A 21232-nucleotide genomic window follows, 5' to 3' on the forward strand; every position below is an offset into this window, starting at 1 on the left:
CTTTTCTTTAAGTTGAAACGAAACAAATTTCTTTTAACTGTTTAAAATATCATTCACAGCATATATGCTAATATTAAATCGAACAACTTGTTGCCAAGTCATACTGGTTTGCTCAAAAAAAAAATTCTGGAAACATTTCTTGACATTATAGTACATCTCTTATATTTATTTAATCTTCTATCTGGAATTCAAATTTTGTAGCAAGGAAAAAATATATAAATTTCAACAAAATAATATTTTAATATTTACTACTTACAAGACAAACAATGATTGTTCAATATAAAGAAAATAAAGAGCAGATGATCACAATGTCAAAAGAAACAAAAACTTGTTTGATTTTTAGGAAAAGGAAGTTAGAAAGTGGAAGGGGTAGTCTTAAGAAAGGTTGAATTATTATTTAAACGATCATCAAAAATGGTAAAAGAAAAAAAAATCACTTGTAATTTTTTCAGAGTGCATTTGTGTTATTTCAATGTCTCAATGTCAAAAAATATTTTAAAATTACATGAGATTGCAATTTAAAATGTTTTTGTTCAACTAATGATAAACTGAAACAAAGCAACCATCTCTAAAAGAAAAACAATGAGGGATTTTTATTTGAATGATTTGTGGTTATTTAAATAATTGTGTATCTTTTAATTTAAATGTTTGCGGTTAATAACATTTAATGAAATTATTTTAAATATTAAATACTGCACATAAAGTGTTGTGCTTTCTCTACATTTATTTTCGTGTAGTTCTATTATTTACATTTCCTGATTTTTATGAATAATTTTTATTTGACATTTTGCTAAAAATACTATAATAAGAATAAGCTGCATTCATAACCTGAAAATTAAAACAGAATATCATTTATATAATGAATAATAATAATAATTTTATTTTGTTTAATAAGTAGTATTGTACATATTACAAAATAAAAAAAAGCTGGCAAAGTATAGCATGACTTTACCAATTATGCCGGTCAAGTCAAATAATACCTTATGCAGTGTTTTCATTGCAAACCTTCTCTGGCTTCACTAAAAAATCTTTGTAATTCAATCATTAAAAATCTTATAAGACTTCTTATTTAATGTACTTGTAGCAGTGGGGCTTTTTTTTTATTGATTATAATGATTTGGAAATTTGATGCCAAAATAACATTTAGCATCAAATTTCCAAATTTCAAATAAACATTTCTTTGATTTTGGGGGCACTCTTGCTCTGTAGGGAAAATTTAGTAAATATTTATCTACAAAGAAGTGATCCTTAAGAAAAAAGAAGCTACATGATCACCAAGCTTTGCTCTTTAATATAGCTCTTCTAGCTTATTCACCGGGAAACTAAATATTATTTTATGAAAATAAAAAAAACTTATCTCCTTATAATTGCTTTTTACTTAAATTGGATGTTAAAGAACATTCATCCAATACAATGTAATATCTTAAGTGTAATATTAAGTAAGAATATTAGCATTATTTTTAATTTTATCGCTTTAAAATGATTAATTATAATCAGATTTCTTTTTTAAAAAAAATGGTGCAAAGGTGCCTTTCACAGCATTTTGCCTTTTACTTTCCCAGCAAATATAGCTAGAATAGCTTTTTTTATATTAAGGTAGTATGATAATCATATCAAAAAAGGTGTATTGGGTTTTTGCAAATTTTTAGGGTCCAACTAGTTCATCTACACCAATAAAACATGTATTAATATGTATGTGTAATTGTGTGTTACATTGCTTTTGCCCTTATATCTCAGGATTAACTAAACAGATTTCTTCAAATTTGGGACAAATATTTTTATATATGGGGCATTAATCAAACAAATTTTTCTTTCAAAATTTGTTAAGGAGTGGGGGGATATTGTTAAAAACTATTTTCTTTACTGGCATTTTACAGAAAATTTTTCTAAAGCAAATTTGTTACAATGATTTTATAAATTAAAAAAAAAACTGTTTTTCAAAAAGTCAGACCCACTTCTTAAAATTGAAATATGTTTTGGTTCTTTTGCTCCCTTTGGTTTAAATATTTTTTCAAAAATATTTTGAAAGTTTATACTTCACTTATAGAAATGAATTTTTTTTTATCAAAAATGTGCACAGTTTTTTTAGTCGTTCACCCCAGATGTAAAATGAAAATTTACACCTAATCTTATATGAATATTTTTCTTAAAATTTATTCCCCACTTCTAAAAAATACTTTTTTTTTGTTTTTGTCTCTAACTCTTTTAATTTTTATTATTAATAACTGAGAAAGTCATGTGATACTTTGCCAGCTTTTTTTATTACTATTTATTTTGATCTTATATAAGATTATTTGTAATAATATAATTGACTTTCACAAATTTAAGCAGCACCTTCTTTGTTACAAGACTTCTTTGTTTTTGAAAATTGAATTATCTTGTTATGATATGTGGTATTGTAAGTATCTACAAGAAAATATAATGGATGTGTCTGTATGATCATTAATGGGTCCAAAACGTATTAAACAAGCTAACTTGATGTAATTGAATGTATTATTGTATTATATATATATATATATATATATATATATATATATATATAGGAGGTTTTTTCACCTTTTTAACAAATTAACACCTTATTAACAAATAAATCATTTATTCTGATAGGTATAATAATATATTATTTTACTTGATACCTCCTTTCTATTTCTTTCATGTCCTGATGAAAACTCCCATCAATCTCTTCACTAAGAGCAGCCAGTTTTTACAGAAAACAGCCCTCATGTAAATTTGGGAAGTGAACCTTTAAGCTCATGGAACAGCCTAAATATTTTTACTTCTGCAGCATGTTTTTGGTAAGACTTTGACAGATTGCTTCATCAAGCTTAATTTGATATATAGAGGTGGAAGGAGAATTTTATTCGAATCTACAAAAGCTTTTTGGAGCACATTTTTGATTCTAGGTTCTAATGAAGCTCTTTTTGGCCAATATTTCGTTTAAGGAAAGATAATTTTCACTCTCTGCTATCCAATTCACATAAGAAAACAAGTCCTAGGACAAGTTGCTGTCCTAGGAGCATAGATATTATTTTGAGATCACTGCATGTAATCACTTATGATTGTCTTATTTAGTTTTATTTAGAACAAATTCCAAATTATAGTAATTATCTTTTAAATGTACAGAATGTCTGATGGGTATTGACAGATATGTATTCCCATTGTGAAGAAGGACAACTTTGAGGCTTCTTTTGGATGAATCTATGAACAGCTTCCAATCAGTACTTTCATACAGAATGTTAAATCCACTCGTATGTCCACGTACATCAAAGAAGACGAATTCTAAATCTTCTGAAAAATATTGAAGAAAATCCTTTTCTCTGTATCTGAATCAGGAAAATGAGGTGCTAGCTGCTAGCAAGTTCTTCTCTTTAAGCCTCGAACCAAGCAATTCAGAGTTTTCTTTGGTCAGATGTAAGTCTCGAACCAAATCGTTTATTTCAAACTGTAAATAATGCTCTGGTGCATAGTCATCTCCAGGTTTGTACTCCTTGATGTTATCTTCATTTAAATCACTTGTGGAACTGTCTATTACAGGTAAATTTTCTGGTGGAATTGGCACTAGCATGTCTGGACCATGAGGAACTGAGCAGAAAGCAGATGGCATGTTTGGATAGATGATTCTTTTTCTATTCTTCAAATTGAAAGGGTGAACACCAGTCAAAACAAAATTAATAATCATTAGTGTGATTTCTTGGCTCTCACCACACCATTGAAATTCCAAATCTGAATGCTTCTTGTTCACCCTTTGACCACTGTCTAAGTCCTTTAACACATGTCTAGCAAACATAGTGGGGTGCTCAAGTTTTGTCGTGATCTTCTATTTTCACTACAAAATATGTGAGGTACACTTGTTAAATGAAACTTGTTATATTTCTTTTTTGCCTTTCCACCATTAACTCACCACAAATGCAACAAAAAGAATCTGTAGAATTTTTGCAGCCTCTTGAAGCCATTTTAAAAAGGACAAGTTTGCTTTATGGCCTGAAAATATATTTTCCCCCAACAAGAACACATTTGATCAAGAAGGATGGAAAAAATCGATCTATGCATGCTGATGGTTGAAACATTGTAGTTACACAGTGCATGATTAGAGCAGATAGCTGCCAATAAACATGCTACATCTTGTTATAACATGTCGGCCAAGCTGTTGACTCCATGCATTCACTGAGCAATGGAGAGCCAACTCTCCCACCATCTTATCATCTTCAAACCAAACCCCTCCCTCCTCTTCAGACCAATCAACTGTTTAGCTATAAGGATGTAATGGATAAGCCAAAAAAGTTAATATATTATATTAATTTATTATTTAAAAAAAAAAATTATGTCTATTTTACAGTATCATATTTTTGCAATTTTTCAACTTTTTACAAATTTTGAAATTTGTGATTTCTGAAAAATCCTGATGTGATGGAAAAAAATGAAGGCTAAAAAAGGCATAGGAATCAATTATCAAAAGTTAAAAAACATTCCACAAACCAAATTTTGCAGGCTTGTGTAGTTATTTAAAGTATACTCCATTGTTTACACAATATTTCATTTGATTTAAAATTCCTTAGGTGGTTTCAGAATTATTTTGTATAATTTCAACTGGGTTGAAAATTCTTGTCATTAATTCTTTTTTTCTAATTACTTTTTGTAAGTGACACCACACATCTAACTTCACAGGTGTTAAGTTAATTTGGTGATTAGATCAAAAACCATACAAAACATTAAAATTTACCCTTAATTTAAGTTTAATTTTATCCTCAAAGCAGAGATCAAACTAAAATATTTTGCAAGTTGTAACCCAAAAATGAAGCATTTCCTTTTCCATGGATTTCTTTCTTTATTTTTACTAATAGAACATATTCTGAAATCCTTTTCAATTCTTTGTTAGACATGCTGAATTAATAAAAAAATTTATTCTTACTACAGCTTAAAAGGAAATAAAGTTACAAAAAAAAAAATATGTATTTCTTTTACTTTAGTTGTTGAGATTGCCTGATTATGAGAAGTTTTACTAAATTAACATCAAATGATATAAAATATTTGAAAAATGCCTTTTATAAGGGTTGTGGATAGTGTCAGAACTACCTTTTCTCCTCTTGTTCAAAAGCATACAACCAATGAATACTGAATATGTTTGTACTATGCGCTAATGAATATTCATGTATGAATACTAATTAAAATATTAAGTAACATCTAAAATAACAGCTGGATTAAATTATGATCATATAACCTAACCCAAGATATACCAATGAGTTATTAAAAAAAATAATAATAATTAAAAATATTCTTACCTTTGCAAAATTTTTTAAATTGATTACATATATACCAAATGGTTTTACTTCAATGTTTTTATTCATTCCTGTCATCACTGTAAGCAAATATTTTTTTAACCAGAGCGGCTTATCTACCCAATTAAATTCATTTATTGCTCTTCTAACATTATTATCCTGTAATGAGATTAAATATAGTTATTGGTGTTATCTGTTTATGAAGTGACATCAGTTAGGGTTTCTTATTAATAAAAACTCCTAACAAAACGGATTTTTGTGTTCATATAAATAAGGTTGTAACTATATATAAACTAAAGAACTAATAACGTTAAAGCTGAATTTGTAATAACCAAATTGTTACTTGAATTAGTAACTACAGAATATTATATTTAGTTTTCTGAACTGTTCACTCATTTTCTTGGTATAATAAATTAAGTGAATTATTTTCAATCACAGTAATTGTTACAATAAAATCTTTATAATTAAAAAAAGCTGGCAAAGTATTTTACTTTCTGGCTACGCTGGTCAAGTCATGGCCAAATTTATTTAAATAAAGTTTTCTCTAAATCTAACACATCCTCCAATAAAGGCTAAAATAAGAAAAATAAAATTTTCAAAAAATCTTTCTTTATTTTAGGTCCACAGTGTTTAATCTAAAAAAATTGTAGATATTTCTTGATAGCTCTATGTATGAAGTAAAAAATTTACAAAAAATTCTTGAAAAATATTTAAACTGAAGGGAGATAAGAGCAAAAAACTAATAAGCCTATTTCAATTTTAGGAGGTGGGAATTGATTTTTTTGAAAAATGTCTTTTGGATTACTTATATACACATCGTTGGTAACAAATTTGCTTTAATAAAATTTTTTATAAAATGTCAGAAGAAGGTAAAAATAGATTTTTCTGCAATATCCTCACACTCTTAATGAATAAAAAACAAACTTATGCCCCATATTACATATGTACGTATAATGTATGTGTGTATGCACATAGCTTTTTGTTTTAAATGAACCTTAAAACATAAAGATCTGCTAAAAAACCAATATCCCCTTTTGTCATGATCATTATATGTTCACCTTTAATATATAGCTATATACCTTCTTTTTTTTACCCGTTTAGCCTCCAGGAATTACTGTCAGTATTACTTCAGAGGATGAATGCGGATGATATGTATGAGTATAAATGAAGTGTAGTCTTGTACAGTCTCAGTTCAACCATTCCTGAAGTGTGTGGTTAATTGAAACCCGACCACCAAAGAACTCCAGATACACAATCTAGTATTCAAATACATATAAAAGTAACTAACTGTCTTTACTAGGACTTGAACGCTGGAACTCTCGACTTCCAAATCAGCTGATTTGCGAAGATGCATATTTGTTAATGCATCTTGAATAAAACATAAGTTAGCTGCTTACTTAAGTAAGCTATTATTACTAAGCTGCTATAACTCCAGCTGCTTATTTGATGAATAAAAAAGAATGCATTTTCTTAATGAAATTAATGTTCTAGATTTTATTTAAAAAAAAAAAATCTGACAAAGTAGTAATATATTCTTGGGATTGGTTATTAAAATAGTGAAAAAAAAAATTACACGAAAAAAGTTACCTAAGATTTCTTTTTTGGTGTAGGGGTAATTTATGTTGAAGTTTTATTGTAAAAGTCATTATATGTTTAAGTAAACCAAAAAAAAAGTTTTAAACTCAAAAAACATTTTTTTTTCTGCTCCACAATCTGCAAAATTAACTTCCAAGAATATATTTACTTTCTTGTCTAGATAGCATTATAGCAGACCTATAGTACTAGGAAAGTATTGTAATTGGTTCATTTTAGTCATATGGTTTTCATTGGATTTTGTGGACTTTTGACACCTAAAGGACCCAAAAACCTGGATGGAAATTTTCTGTATGTTAATTTTCATATGTATGTGTGTGTGTTCAGTGTTGGACTCTAAATCACCTTGTATCTCCAGAACTACTGAACCGATTTTGACCAAACTTGGTCAGATTACTTCTATACACAGGGCATTGATGCCATTAAATTTGCAACTTAAAAATTCAGGGGGTGAGCTGTAGAGTAAGGTTACCCTCAGTATCTCAAGATTTCACCTAGTTAAGGCATATTTTTCTTAGGCACATTTGTTAACGATTAAAAATTAACAATATTTGCAAAAAAACTTTTTGCAAAATCGCACCCCCACCCCAAAATATGCCCTAAACTACTGCTATGTTTGACATCAAAGGTGAGTGGTAGAATTAAATAAATGAATAATATTTAAAGTGCAAAAAAGTAACTCTGGTTGGGTCTCAAAGTCGATCGTTCGGTCGACTCGGTACTTATTGCATTAAGCTTCGCGGCTACATCAGTCTGCCAATCGTACAAGCGAAATTTGATCTATGTAAGTTGCGAAATTACATTAGTTTAATTACTGCCGACCGTTGCCGATAGTACCGTTACACCTGCGCGAATTAAATACGGCATGCGCGCACGCTTTAGTTAGAATCACTGAATTAAATAAACAAAAAAAATATTATATTTAAATAAAATGATAAATATTTTAAATTAAGTTGTCTGTGTAAACCGTGCATCAGAAACAATCCACAGTTATAGGACCTTCCCGTCACGCGGCTTTAGCCGCGTTCCGGTAAAATCCTGCAAGGTGTTGTCAGGTTTTATTTGATTTCTCTACGTTTAGTATGTAAAATGGAAGAAATTAGAAAAAAACAAAAATATAATAAAAAAATGTAAAACCAATAAAAAGTCACCTAAAATTTTTTTGGATGCGAGGGTGAATTATGATGAAATTTTTTTATAATACTACTAATAAAAGTTTATTATTAACATTATATTATTATTATTAAACTTTTAATAGTAATAAAAGTTTAAATAAACCCAGAAAAGCTTTGAAAAATTAAAAAAACCGATAAAAATCGATTAAAAAAAACCGATTTTGAAATCGATTAAAAAAACCGATTTTTAAACGTTTATCGGCTCTGCACCCCAAATATTGCCATCAAAGTATTTTTTTTTCAGTCCTATGTACTACTATTATGCCTAGGAAGACATTAAAAAAAAAAGAAAAGATTTTTTTTGTCCTTTCATGTACTGAGCTTAATATAAAGTGGAGTAATGTTGCATAGACTCAGGTTTCATTTATGTTATTTAAAATTTACTATTAATAAGAAACATTAATTTTAATTTAATTTAGGACTTTTACTTCGGTTTCGGTCAGATTCACACGGCTCCTGACGGATGCACTCGGCTCCTGTCGGCTACACTCGTAGTCGACGGGTGGATGGTGTGCCTGCGGAGGCAATGAAGGCGTTGGTGGAGGCCTCTCCGTCCGCCTTTTTGGGGGTATTTAACGGCTGCCTATTTAAAGAAATAGACCATGAAAATATATATATGCCTATTTAAAAAAAAGACACCATGGAAGGTGGCGAGGGTGGTCTTGCTGCCTAAAAAAGTTGGGGGAGAGAGTGGCCCAGCAACATGCAGGCCGGTCTGCTTGCTTGGTAGTCTGGCTAAGCTGTTTGAAATTATATTGGTGAACAGGCTTCAGGAGGAGCTGCGGAAGTCAAGCTTCACTGATAAACAATATGGCTTTCGAAAGGGCAAAGTTCAGTGGACGCTGTCCGAAAACTGATGGAGGGAGCGGCCCGGGGGTCCAGGTATGCGAGGAAGATTCCCCTGGTCGTTCTCCTGGATGTCGCCAATGCCATCAACGCGGTGAGACGGGAGGCTATTTTGCGGCAGTCGGAGGGAAGAGGTATCTCGTCGTACCTGCTGAGGATGGTACTACAGTACCTCAGTGAAAGGGAACTGAGTATTATGTCCGAAGAAGGGAAGGAGGTCGTTATACCCGTGCAGCGTGGGGTACCAAAGGGGTCGAATCCTGGGCCTCATTCTGTGGAATAACGATATCTGTGGTGTATAACGACTTCCTTCAGAAGGAGTGGCCGCCTGAAGTGGAGTTGGTGACATACGCCGACGATTTGGCGGTGGTGGTGACGGCGAAGGAACTGCCTAAGGTGGTGAGGATTACAACAGGGATAGTTGAAAAAATTAAGACCTGGCTTCAGAGGAAGGGACTACAACTGGCAGCCAAGAAGACAGAAATCGTATCGATGACACAGAGACAGCGTATACCCCCATTTTCTATCAAAGTAGATGGGGAGGAGATTGCCCCGAAGAATGGGGATAAGTACCTGGAATGTGGCTTCACAGGTTGAGGGGCTTCGCCTTCCATGTGCAGTAGGAGGCCATGAAGGTGGAGAAAATGTTCTCAACACTGATGAGTTTGATGGCCAATGTCAATGGCCAATGTCAATGAGTTTGATGTCTCAGGGCATCTAAACGCAGGATGTTAGCGTCTACGGGGTGTATACCATATTGTATGTGATGCCAGTATGGTGGGAGGCCTTCAGGATAGGGAGAAATGTTCGGAGGCTGAACAAGGGTATATAGGAAGTTGGCAATCAGGGTGGCCCAACTGCAAAGGACAGCCTCCCTGGATGCTTCACTAGTGGTAGCGGGAATGCCACCGTTGGACTTGGCGGCCAAGGAAATAAGGGACAGGACGATAGAAGGCAAAGAGAAGGCGAGGAACTGCATGTTTACTGAATGGCAGGAGAGGTGGAGGAATGCAAAAGAAGAACAATGCAGCTATATTTTGATCTCAGAGGTAGCTACATGGGTCAATGGACCACATGGGAGGTGGACTTTTGGACGGTTCAGGGGCTAACTGGTCATGGATCGTTTGGGGTCTACCTCTGCAAGATTGGAAGGTGTACGAATCAATGTCAGTATTGTGAAGAAATGGACACAGTAGAGCACACCTTTTTTGTGTCCCAGGTGGAAGGAAGAATTGCCATGAGACAATTTGGACTTGCCGAGGAGAGTCATGCAGTTAGTTGATGCTCTTGTCCAGTGAGGGTTGGACCATGTGAGCTCAGTGGTTTAGAAGAGTGCTCCACCAGAAGCTACTGGTGGAAGAACGTAAGGAGGGCAGCGAGTATGTCGGTTGAGGATGGCACTGGGCGGGAAGGAGGGCACTGGGTCGGTTGAGGATGGCACAGCCTTTGGGGGCAGGTGGTGGGGATACCTCAGCATTGTCATCACCAATGGCTTCCGTGGAACGCATTCCTGCCATCTGAGGCCGGCATAGCTGTACGGGATTATACACATGTATAGTGTATATATTAAGTTGTAAATATGGTGTGAATGTGATTTGTAAGTATTTGTATGAATGTGAGGTGTGTCTGTGACATATGTGGTGCTGAGGTTGAACCTTTACGTCAGTTCCAGTACCACATTGCGTAAAGGAATGGTTTTTTAGTGGGTCCCACAGCAGTAAGTGGTAAACCCTACACACCCAGTGTGTATGGGTTACTGGGCGTTTGGTTTAAGCAAATTTTCCCACTTCCAATGTGAAAAAAAGATCCTTAACCAAATGTTTTAATTTAAATCCTAGTAAATAATTTAAAGGACATACTGTTAGTTATTATGGAAAATCCATTTTTTATCAATGTTCATTTCGTAATTCAAATCATTATATATTTCAATGTAAGAAATTTCTAAATGTGTCCATTGATAATCGTAAAACCTTTTTGGCAAATAATAATTGTCGTTTTAATTGTTTATGTAAAGGCCACCATTCTGTTGATCAATATTATTCAAATCTATGTAAGATTTGTGGTATGAAATACAATACACTCATTCTTATGGACAAAATGAATCATTCTAAGATAGATGGCAATAAGCCTGAAAGTATAACTAACATATTGTTCGTCTAAAAATTATTCAAATGAAAATAAAATTTTGTCAACAGCTGTATGTAATAATACTGATATACATGGTAATAAGTATTCATGTAGATTACTGCTAGATTCTGGTTCATAAGCAAATTTTAATACATTTAGTTTTGCCTGCAAATGCAGGCCTTAAACTTAATAAAAATAATCTACCCATTTCAGGCAAAAAAATTAATTATTTCAATCCAAATATATTGTTACATTTACATTGCATTCACGTTATAAGAACTTTTCGATCAAGGTGAAACGTGCTGATTTACTTGATATATCTGATTGCCTTCCATCAACCAGATTAGACACTTATAATCTTAATCTTCCTTGTAATATATTTTTAGCAGATCCAAAATTCAATGTAGCAAATAATACTGATGTTAGGATTGGAGCTCAATTCTATTTGAGTCTTATCCTTCCTCAGAAATTCATTCGTAATATCTATTACATGATATCTCATTATACAGGAGACTAAATTAGGATATATAATTAGTGGTAGCCTTCTAAATAACATTGAGGGCAACAATAATGTCACGTCCTTCCTTGTTCGTAACACTCATAAACATCTATCTACTTTACTTGAGAATTTCTGGAAACTTGAAGAAATTAATACTGATGCTTCAGATATTGAAACCTCGACATGTGAAAAACATTTTCAATCCAATACCACTAGAAACAAATAGAGTAAATTTGCCGTGTCGTTACCACACGATAATAACATAGATAACAAGATAATAACACTCAATTAGTTGATTCTTTTGTTAATGCTAAAAATAGATTCTTATCATTACAAATAAGACTAATTAACAATGCCAACCTTAACAAGGACTACTTCACTTTCATTCAAGAATATTTAGATTCAAGTCACATGTTGTTACTTAATTCCAATGATTTGTTAATTAACAAACCGAATGTCTGTTATTTACCTCACCATCCAGTCTTTAATCCATCAAGTTTAACAATTAAATTACAAGTTGACTTCAACGGATCATTGAAAACCACAAATGGTTTATCCATCAACGATACTCTATTAGTTGGACCTGTAGTTTAACAAGATCTAATTTCCATATTGCATAGATTCAAAATCGATAATTATGTCATTACTTCTGCATAGCTAAAATGTATCGTCAAATATTAGTTAAATCTAGTGATTACAATTAATAATGTATATTTTGGCATGATTCTCCAGAACAGGAGATAAAACACTACACATTATGTACAGTAAGATATGGGACTGCATGTGCACTATATTTGGCCACACAGTGTTTAATTCGAATTGCAAATGAAAATGAATTTCCACTTGCATGTAAGTCCATTCGAAATGATTTTTATGTTGATGATCTCTTAATGAGTTCACACAACTTAAATGAATTTACTCAGTTAAAAATTGGTATTTCTAAACATTACAACAAAATGGTTTTGTTGTATTCCATAAACGGTTTTCCAATAATAGCATCACTTCTACTTCTGAACACAATACTTCCATTCCTTTAAATCAAAATCAGAACTTACGTACTTGGAATAAGCGTTCTATGGAATAATTCCTCAGATACTTTTCCCAACTACTCATGCTAATGATTCTAAAAAACACACTAAAAGAAATATTCTGTCCATCATAGCAGGTGTTTTTGATCCTTTAGAACTCATTGGCTCTATTGTCTTCTCACATAAACATTTTGTGCAATCATTGTGGCAACTTAAAATTAATTGGGACGAAACATTACCCGCAAAATACGTTACTAACACAATGGCTCAATTTATACAAATTGCATTTGATTGAATCCATTAAAAAACATCTTTCCTTCAAACCCAATATTGATAGTTGGATTAATTTTATTCAAATACATGGATTCTCCGATGCCTCCATAAAGGGCTACAGCTTTTGTATTTACATAAGAACTGTACACACTAATTATACAATTTCTTCTAATTTACTTTGTTCCAAATCAAAATTGGCACCCCTAAAACAAATTACACTTCAAAGATTTGAACTTTATGGTGGTCTACTATTTAGTCATTTATTATTAAAGGTAATTAATGCCTTAAACATACAGTTTGAAGAAATACATTTATACACGGTTTCTGCAGTAGTACTACATTGGATTCATGGACAACCATCAAAGTGGAAAGTATTTGGCAATCAGCAACAGAATTTCTGAGATTCAACAAATTACCACAAATACTAACTGGCATTATGTCAAATCCTCTGATAATCCAGCAGATATATTGTCTATAGGTTATTCACCAAGGAAGTTAATTGACGTGTTACTCTGGTGGCGTGGCCCTCATTGGCTTTCAAAAACTTCTGCCCATTGGCCAAAAGGTATTAATATTACCTTTAATAACTGTAATATAAGTGATGAATGTCTAATAGAAAAACACAAACATATTGTAATATTGTTTGTACCTACTGTTGTAATCGATGACACAGAACGATTCTCATCACTATATACTTTAATTCGCAATTTTTTGTTTCAGATGTACTCATAACGCCAAATCAAGACAATCAGAATGAATTTCTGGTCCTTTAACTACTCAAGAAGTAAACCACACTCTTACCTTTTTATTCAACAATCACAATACATGCATTTTGGTGACAAATTAAATATCCTTAAAACAATCAAACTATATCTAAACAAAGCAAAGTTATATCATTTGATCAATTTCTAGATAATTCAGGCTTACTACGTGTAGTGACTGACTGCAACACTCTTTGTTACATTACCAAATGAAACATCCTATTGTTTTACATCCTAATGCTAACAACACAAAACTAATCATTAATGCTGAACACTTGCAACTTTTCCATGCTGGTGTTCAATTTATTCATCATTTGTTACGATAAAAATATTGGATAATAAATGGCAAGAAAGTTATTTCCTTTATCATTCGTAAATGTATGATATGGTTTCGATGTATTGCAAAAACCCAAGTGTAACAGGTTGGTCAGCAACCATCTTCCAGAGTTATTCCTTCCTGACCATTTTCTACTTGTGCAGTTGACTAGGGCGGTTCAATTATGATTAGTCTTGGTGAGCAAAGGTCTAAAACTTCAAGCAAATCTTTTCATATGTTTCACCATCAAAGCTATTTATTTAGAATTAGTTTCTGATCTCACCTCACAGTCTTTTATAACAGCACTTAAAAAGATTTATATCACGTAAGGGCTTCCCACTCAAATCTTTTCTGATAACGGTTTCAATTTCCATTCCGCCAAAAATATACTTTATAATTTATATCAATTTTTAAATTCAGAAAACTTAAATCAGACATTGGAGCATTTTCTACAATACAAGGTATTACTTGGTCATTAATTCCTCCCTTTTCACCCGATTTTGGTGCTTATGGGAAAGCGCAATCAAAAGCGTTAAATATCATATGCGTCATGTAATAGGACAAACCATCCTTAATTTTGAAGAATTATATACAATTTTGATAAAAATTGAAACCTATCTTAATTCTCGTCCTATCTTTCCTATTCAAATGTTCACATAGACCCAGAATCATTATTTTTATTATTGTTATTCAATGTCCACTCATTTCCTTACCTGATCGATTAAGCTGCTGGCAATTACTCCAAAAATTTGTTCAATCTATCTGGAGACGATGGTCAAAGGATTACTTACATTATTTACAGCAACACAATAAATGGCATTTAGTATTAGTTTCTGATGAAAATTCACCACCCATGAATTGGAAACATGGAATTATCACCCAGGTTTATCTGGACTCTGAAATCTTGTAAGAGTTGTTGATTTGCAAAGTTAACGATCTATTAAGAAGACCTATTCATAAATTATGCCTGTTACCAAGCCCAAATGATTAATTCAAATAATATATTTTCTTTTTTGTAATATTTTTGATCAATTTAAATATTTGATACACTTGTTTTCTTTAATTCCATTCGATTGTATTTTTATAAAATGTCTGTGAACACACTTATAAATATTGCTTTTAATTACATAGTTGTATTAGTTTAATCATGATTATGTAATGAGCAAATTACTCAGTTGTGTTATTATAACAATATGTTAATTATATTATTGTCCATTTATACAACTAAACTTGTTATTTATTCAGATACTTCATTATAAATGTACCTGTTATGTAACTTACTTGTAATTATAAAAATCATGTGTTTAAAAAAAAATCATATGATTCATGTTATTGTTTATAATAATTTAATTCATATATCATATGATTTTTGGCGTGCAGTATGTATAGACTCAGGTTTCATTTATGTTATTTAAAATTCACCATTAATAACAAATATTAATTTTCATTTAAATTAGGACTTTTAAAATGTAAAGATCTTCAGCTTCGGTCAGATTCACACGGCTCCTGTCAGGCACACTCGGTTCTTTACATTTCACACAGCTCCTGACAATTCAGCGGCTCGTTACAGTTCACACAGCTCCTTTCGGATGGACTCCGCTCCTGACGATTCAGCGGCTCCATGCAGTCTATATAAGCAGGCTCCGCACTTCATTCAAGCAGTCCTCTTCCGGTCTTCAAGGACTCATCAAGTTTTTTTCAATCATTACATGATATTACATTTATTAATACAATAAATTTGCATAAAGTTATTAATGTTATATATATGAATTATATTTACAATTTATAATAAAAATAATTATAATCGCAATTACATAAATATTTAATTTATTTAAAGAATCTGCACAATTTTCGACAAATGTTTGCAAAATTTTGAAAACATTTTTCCCAAAAAAAGCTCCCTACCCTTTAAAGATACTTACTCCAAAACGTTAATAACAAATTTACTCATATACACGAGTCTGAACAAAATTTAATCAAAATCGGTTTATCCAGTCACAAGTTATTAAGCTTTAACACGCCAACCCACTTCGTACGAAATTATCCCCTGCCAAAAATAAAAAAAAACCGTTGTACATGTTTTTTTTGGGGGTACCTGGGTCATTAAACTTCGAGAAATAAAATTTTGTACCCCATTTATTGACTGATTGACCTTTTTGCAGTATATCTATGAAAGAAACAATTATAATTAAACATATATAGAATTTTATAAAAATATTTACCTCATTTATTAAGTTTTGTCCGTTTAATGCGTAAAAATATAGTATTATTGTATAGAAAGATATCTGAATTCCATATTTTATGATTAAAAATAAATCATTTTCCTGAAAATATTAAGATAAATATGTATAGTAGGTGTATTTTATTTTATTTTAATTTTTGTATAATTAATAAAAAAAAATCGATTCATCAAAGTTAAGAAAAGATGTTCAGTGAATATCTCGATTATAATATTAATTAATTTCATAACAAAATAATATAATACGCTTTATTTTCTGAATCCTTCGTATTTTTACTATACTTTTTACAGAGAGTAGGGTTATGTTTAAATAAGGTTATATACAACATGACGTGTACCGCTATGACAGTTCCCTGTTGTGATGAAGATCTTCAAAACCCGTCATCCACTAGGGGGGAGTTAAGACCAGAGTCTCGGTAGGGGAACCTGTTGGGGACCCCTTATTTGAGGCATAAGACAGATAAGACCGAGACCCGGCGTTCGACGTGGGGATAAAGGTTGCGAGCTCAGCTGGATCTGAGTCTCCTCGCTGAGAGTTAGAGGTTGGCACAATAAAAAACATCCAACCGCCGGGCCGACCTGCCTTGCCGGATACAGGTGGTGGGCGGGAAGGTCCGTTAAAGGACACTCCCCTGGACTGAGTTATACTTAGCTGTGGGGGTGGCTGCGCTGCCGTGGTATGGTAGTCCGTGCGACCGGGGGCGTGGCTTCCCTCCGCCGGTGGCGGTCCTGATCGTGATTTGGTAATGCCACGCGAGACAACATGATGGACCGAGTGGAGGTGCAGGGTTTGTCCCCGGCTCCTGCGCGGAACGGAATGAGGTTGCGTTCCCCTTGTTAGGTGACCTTAACTGGTCGACTTGTTTGGGTGTAGGTCTGAATTTTTATGTTGCGTAAAACACAATTTTGATCGGTACGAGTGTAGCACCGATTTAACTTTAAACTCGTTCGTTTTCTGAGCCATTCACAGTTACGAACGGTGTTGTCAAATCTGTACTAGGCGCGGGGTCCACGCTTCCGCGGTTTCGGTCAGTTAGTTTGAGGGAATCATGTAGGGTTGGATGTGAAGATGTCCGTTTGAGGCTTACGTGAAGGCGAAATTTGATATGTATTTACTGATGCAAATGTCTGCCGAGGCATTTACATCGGTGGCATCCCAACCGGGGCCTGGCTGATGACTGTGAAATGTAATCAGTTAGAGGGTCTAAAGATGACCTCCCGTAAAGCCCCTCAGGGCTTGGAATGGAGGAGGTGGTGTGGCGACCGTTAACGTCACAAGGTGGGTGTCTTTCCCCTACGGGGTTGGGATGTGGGTCCAGCTCAGAGGAGGCGTAAAATGGTTATATACAAAAAGTTTACTTCGTAGGAGGAAAATTAATAATAAGGGTTATTTTAATAAAATCCTGGATTCACTTTGGTATACTTTCGACTAATTTGATTATGTATTATTTAAATTTTCAATTTTGTATGACAAATCGTTATCAAGATATACAACTAGAGCTGTATATAAATTGCTCTCATCCTCTTGCTAAAAACTTTAGACACAATTCATTGAACAAAATTATAGAATTCAAAATCTTTTATCAAGATAATTAACCGTAAGTGAAGAGGTGGTAGATAAGTATTTCGTAGGTGCATAACAAAAAAAAAAAAAAAAAAAAATAATAGGCTTATTACCTTCTACTCTTGAATAAACTTGCTCATACATCACCACACTTACATACTATTATAATGGAATAATCTGACTTTTGTTACACGTAACAAAAATTTAGAAGTAAATATAGAACACTATAGAAGGTGGTCTAACAGTTTTATTTAAATACTGACCAAATACTCAGAGTAAATTTCTCCGAGTAAATTCTTGTTCCGGAATATTTGCCAGATCAAACATTAGAGCGTTAAGTTGGCGAAGAAACCATCCTTAAGTTTGGGCGCAGCTTTTTGAGAGCTTCTACCATTTTAGGCAGGCATTCCTGGGTATACATCTTTCCTGCAACTGTTTTCTAAGTTTTCGACACGACTCGTACAAAAACTCCTCTCACAATAAAAAAATACGACCACCATTCTCTTCTTCACTGATCTTATTTTTCTTTTTTTCCTGTTTAGTCTCCGGGAATTACCGTTCATTTATTATTTCAGAGGTGATATGGATGAGTGTAAATGAAGTGTAGTCTTGTACAGTCTCAGTTCGACCATTCCTGAGGTGATTAAATGAAACCCAACCACCAAAGAACACCGGTATCCACGATGTAGCATTCAAATCCATGTAAAAATAACTGGCCTTACTAGGACTTGAACGCTGGAACTCTCGGCTTCCAAATCAGCTGATTTGGGAAGACGCGTTCACCACTAGACCAACCCGGTGGGTTTCTTCATTGATCTGGATTTTCGAAAAGCCACGGGGGACTCCTTATCTTTTAACACCTAGACTTTGTTCTAAGCCTTGGTCGGAACGTCATAATAGTATAGCCGAGTTTTCTCATCTCTCACAATACCGTTCGCATAGAGAGATTTCCCATATTAAAACATTTTAATCATTTCACTCAACGATGAAACACGACGTGACATCTGATCGTCGGTCAAGTTATGCGGCTCCCAAAGGGTACAAAGTTTTCTAACTTGAAGGTAATCTCACAGAATAGCAAGAACTGCTGGTGCATTAATACCCGATGACACCTATATGTAGTTGCAGGCCACAGGTTTTGTCTGTCTCAAGCATTTTTCGTACTGCAACAACGTTACCCTCGGCCACAGACGAAGACGGCCGATCTGACTCTGAAGTCCCTTTTCTAACTCTCTTTTCTTTTCACCTAAATATATTGTTGTACGGTGAGGACAATTCTCTCCAAGCACAGGAATCATTTTCTAAGCGCTGACCAACAGTTAATTCTTGTGCAATTGTAGCGAAAAAAATCGCTCTGTATTCAGATTTGGACTAGGACATCACTACCTACTTTCAGTAACAAATTGTGATCCCGAAGGAAAGATACCTTCCATGGCGGTTATGGTCGCCACTCCATCCCCTCCGTACCTAGCCCTTAGGGGCTTTACCGGAGGTCATCTTCAATACTACAGCAACAGACATCTTTCAGTCTCAAATGCCTCGGTCACGATGACGCCAAAGCAAATGCCACGTGTGACATTCCCTTCGGTGTACTACCGCTAACCTAATAAAGCTCTCTTTTAACGGTCTTAAGCAAGACCATACCGCAGTACAGAAGGAGAGAGGACGGACATGTGATGCACCTGTTAAGGCGGCAGCGTGGGTAGGCTACCTCCACGACTACAGACAGTGTTGGTTTTGAAAGTGACGATTTTACTGGTGGTGGGAATGATTTTTCTGAGGAGACGGGGCCTGCCTTGCCCTCCTTGGCGAGTCTTACTCACTACTACAACAGATCTAAATTTCAATGAAATTGATCAAACAATTTTGGAGATTTTCAAGCCATATAGTTTTATGTATCAGCTTATATAAGTAAAAAGGTATAAAGAAATTCCAAAATAAAGTGAATGGAATTTTCGTACTCCTTATAATCTCAAAATGTAAAGACAATTCATTTTCATCCCCCAATTCCACCATGCGACCGAAAGTTTCACCGTACTTTTTTTGAAAAGTCTAAAAAAATAATTAATAATAGAAAAAGAAAACAATGTTTACCTGTACAAGCGTATACAGACACATGCAGATTAGAAAGGTTATTGCATTTTGCTCGACCGTTACAGTACTATGTAAATTACGATTGAGTGAATCTGCTTTCCTGTAAATGAAATATATTATTAAGATTGTTTGGCTAGTAATAATTTTTTTCTTATAGAACAGCAAGTAGTTTATTTTGTATTATATTTTTTTATGTATGATGCCTATTGACAGTAAAAGATTTCCAAATAGAAGAAATTTGCACACAAATTTGATTATCACGTAGTTCATTAGAACTTCGTCAGTAAGAGGCGACAAAGTCAAGGAACTACGTTTACAGTTCTAAACATGACCTAGCCTAACTGTGAAATGAAAATGTGGAAAAATAAGCGTGAAAACATTATATTTCAGTTCAATTAGATTATTAATAAAGAATACTTTAAAAAATACCTCGCATTTTGTTAGACAACGTTTTTTTCCATTTGTTGAACCGCGGGACTCGAATATGTCACTTTTATTCATTTTTTCAATGTATGTTTATGAATCGGGTCGCTAGATAGCAGTACTTGATAGTACTAGGTAGCGTACAAAAACTTGAAATAATAAAATTTAAAAGAAAATATACTACCACTTGTTTTAATAGTAAATGCTCTTATATAAATGAAAGTAGGGAAATGAAACAATTTTTTTAATTCCCATCACTTCTCTAAAAAAAAAAAAAATTATTAGTTTACAACAGAGTAAACTAGATTTATTAAAAAAGGAATAAATAAAACAGAAATAAATTCGATAGGTAAAATCGAATTCAACGACAAAAATCGAGGGATATATTTACAAAATAATAAGTGCCGTATTACATCACGGATTTTCGATTCCTAAAGGTCATTATACTAGTTTTATTAAAAAAAAGGAAAAATATGGTATGAAGTGAATGATAAGACTATCAACAAAAAAAGTTGGCCGTGAAATTCAATTTGTTTGTCCAAGGACGATAAATTTTAATAAAAAATCCGTAAGATAAAAATCAGTAATCATAAAAAAAATTATAAAAGAATAACAAAAAGCAGTGATATCCAAAAAAAAATTACAATGGAATTGTAAATCTAGTCTCGCAGATATCATTTCTTCCGCTCAAAAAAAAAAAAAATTTCTGTAATATAAATAAAAATGTTTTTAACAAAACAATACTGATATCAAAAAAATATGACACTACATTTCTATTTTCAAAATCTGTTATTAATTTAGAATTTTCTTAAAAAAAAATACATGTTAAATATATGTAATAGACAATAGAAATACAACAATAGATAATAAACAATGTTTAAGCGTTTCATACAATAAGCAAAAAAAGAAAAATTTGTTATTACTCTTACGATTTCATCGGTAAGAATTTTGTAATAAATTTTTCTTTTTTTTCTTATTATTTGGAACACTTAAATATTTATTATTATTTATTGTCTAT

At 33.0% G+C, this 21232-nt stretch overlaps 1 protein-coding gene across 1 annotated transcript; it reads right to left on the reverse strand.

Annotated features, from left to right (window-relative positions):
• Positions 1-501: 501 nt before the first annotated feature.
• On the reverse strand, positions 502-20301 carry LOC142333484 (odorant receptor 49a-like). The gene is made up of 5 exons (XM_075380722.1): positions 20221-20301; positions 19792-19891; positions 16117-16218; positions 5280-5435; positions 502-828 (listed from the first exon to the last, which is right to left on the reverse strand). Exons 2-5 carry the CDS (start codon positions 19813-19815, stop codon positions 763-765), a joined length of 348 nt encoding a protein of 115 aa, XP_075236837.1. The 5' UTR covers positions 19816-19891; positions 20221-20301; the 3' UTR covers positions 502-762.
• Between the last annotated feature and the right edge of the window lie 931 nt (positions 20302-21232).

This window comes from Lycorma delicatula, chromosome 12 (assembly GCF_047948215.1).
Source record: "Lycorma delicatula isolate Av1 chromosome 12, ASM4794821v1, whole genome shotgun sequence".
Lineage (NCBI taxonomy): Eukaryota > Metazoa > Arthropoda > Insecta > Hemiptera > Fulgoridae > Lycorma > Lycorma delicatula.

Bases quoted from the DNA above. Each gene is read 5' to 3' on its own strand.
- LOC142333484 (XM_075380722.1), bottom strand. From the start codon at position 19,815: ATGTGTCTGTATACGCTTGTACAG. The intron at 16,219-19,791 runs GTAAACATTGTT...TAATATTTTCAG, and splicing joins GTCTGTATACGCTTGTACAG to GAAAATGATTTATTTTTAAT. The intron at 829-5,279 runs GTAAGAATATTT...TTTAATTTTCAG, and splicing joins ATTTAAAAAATTTTGCAAAG to GTTATGAATGCAGCTTATTC.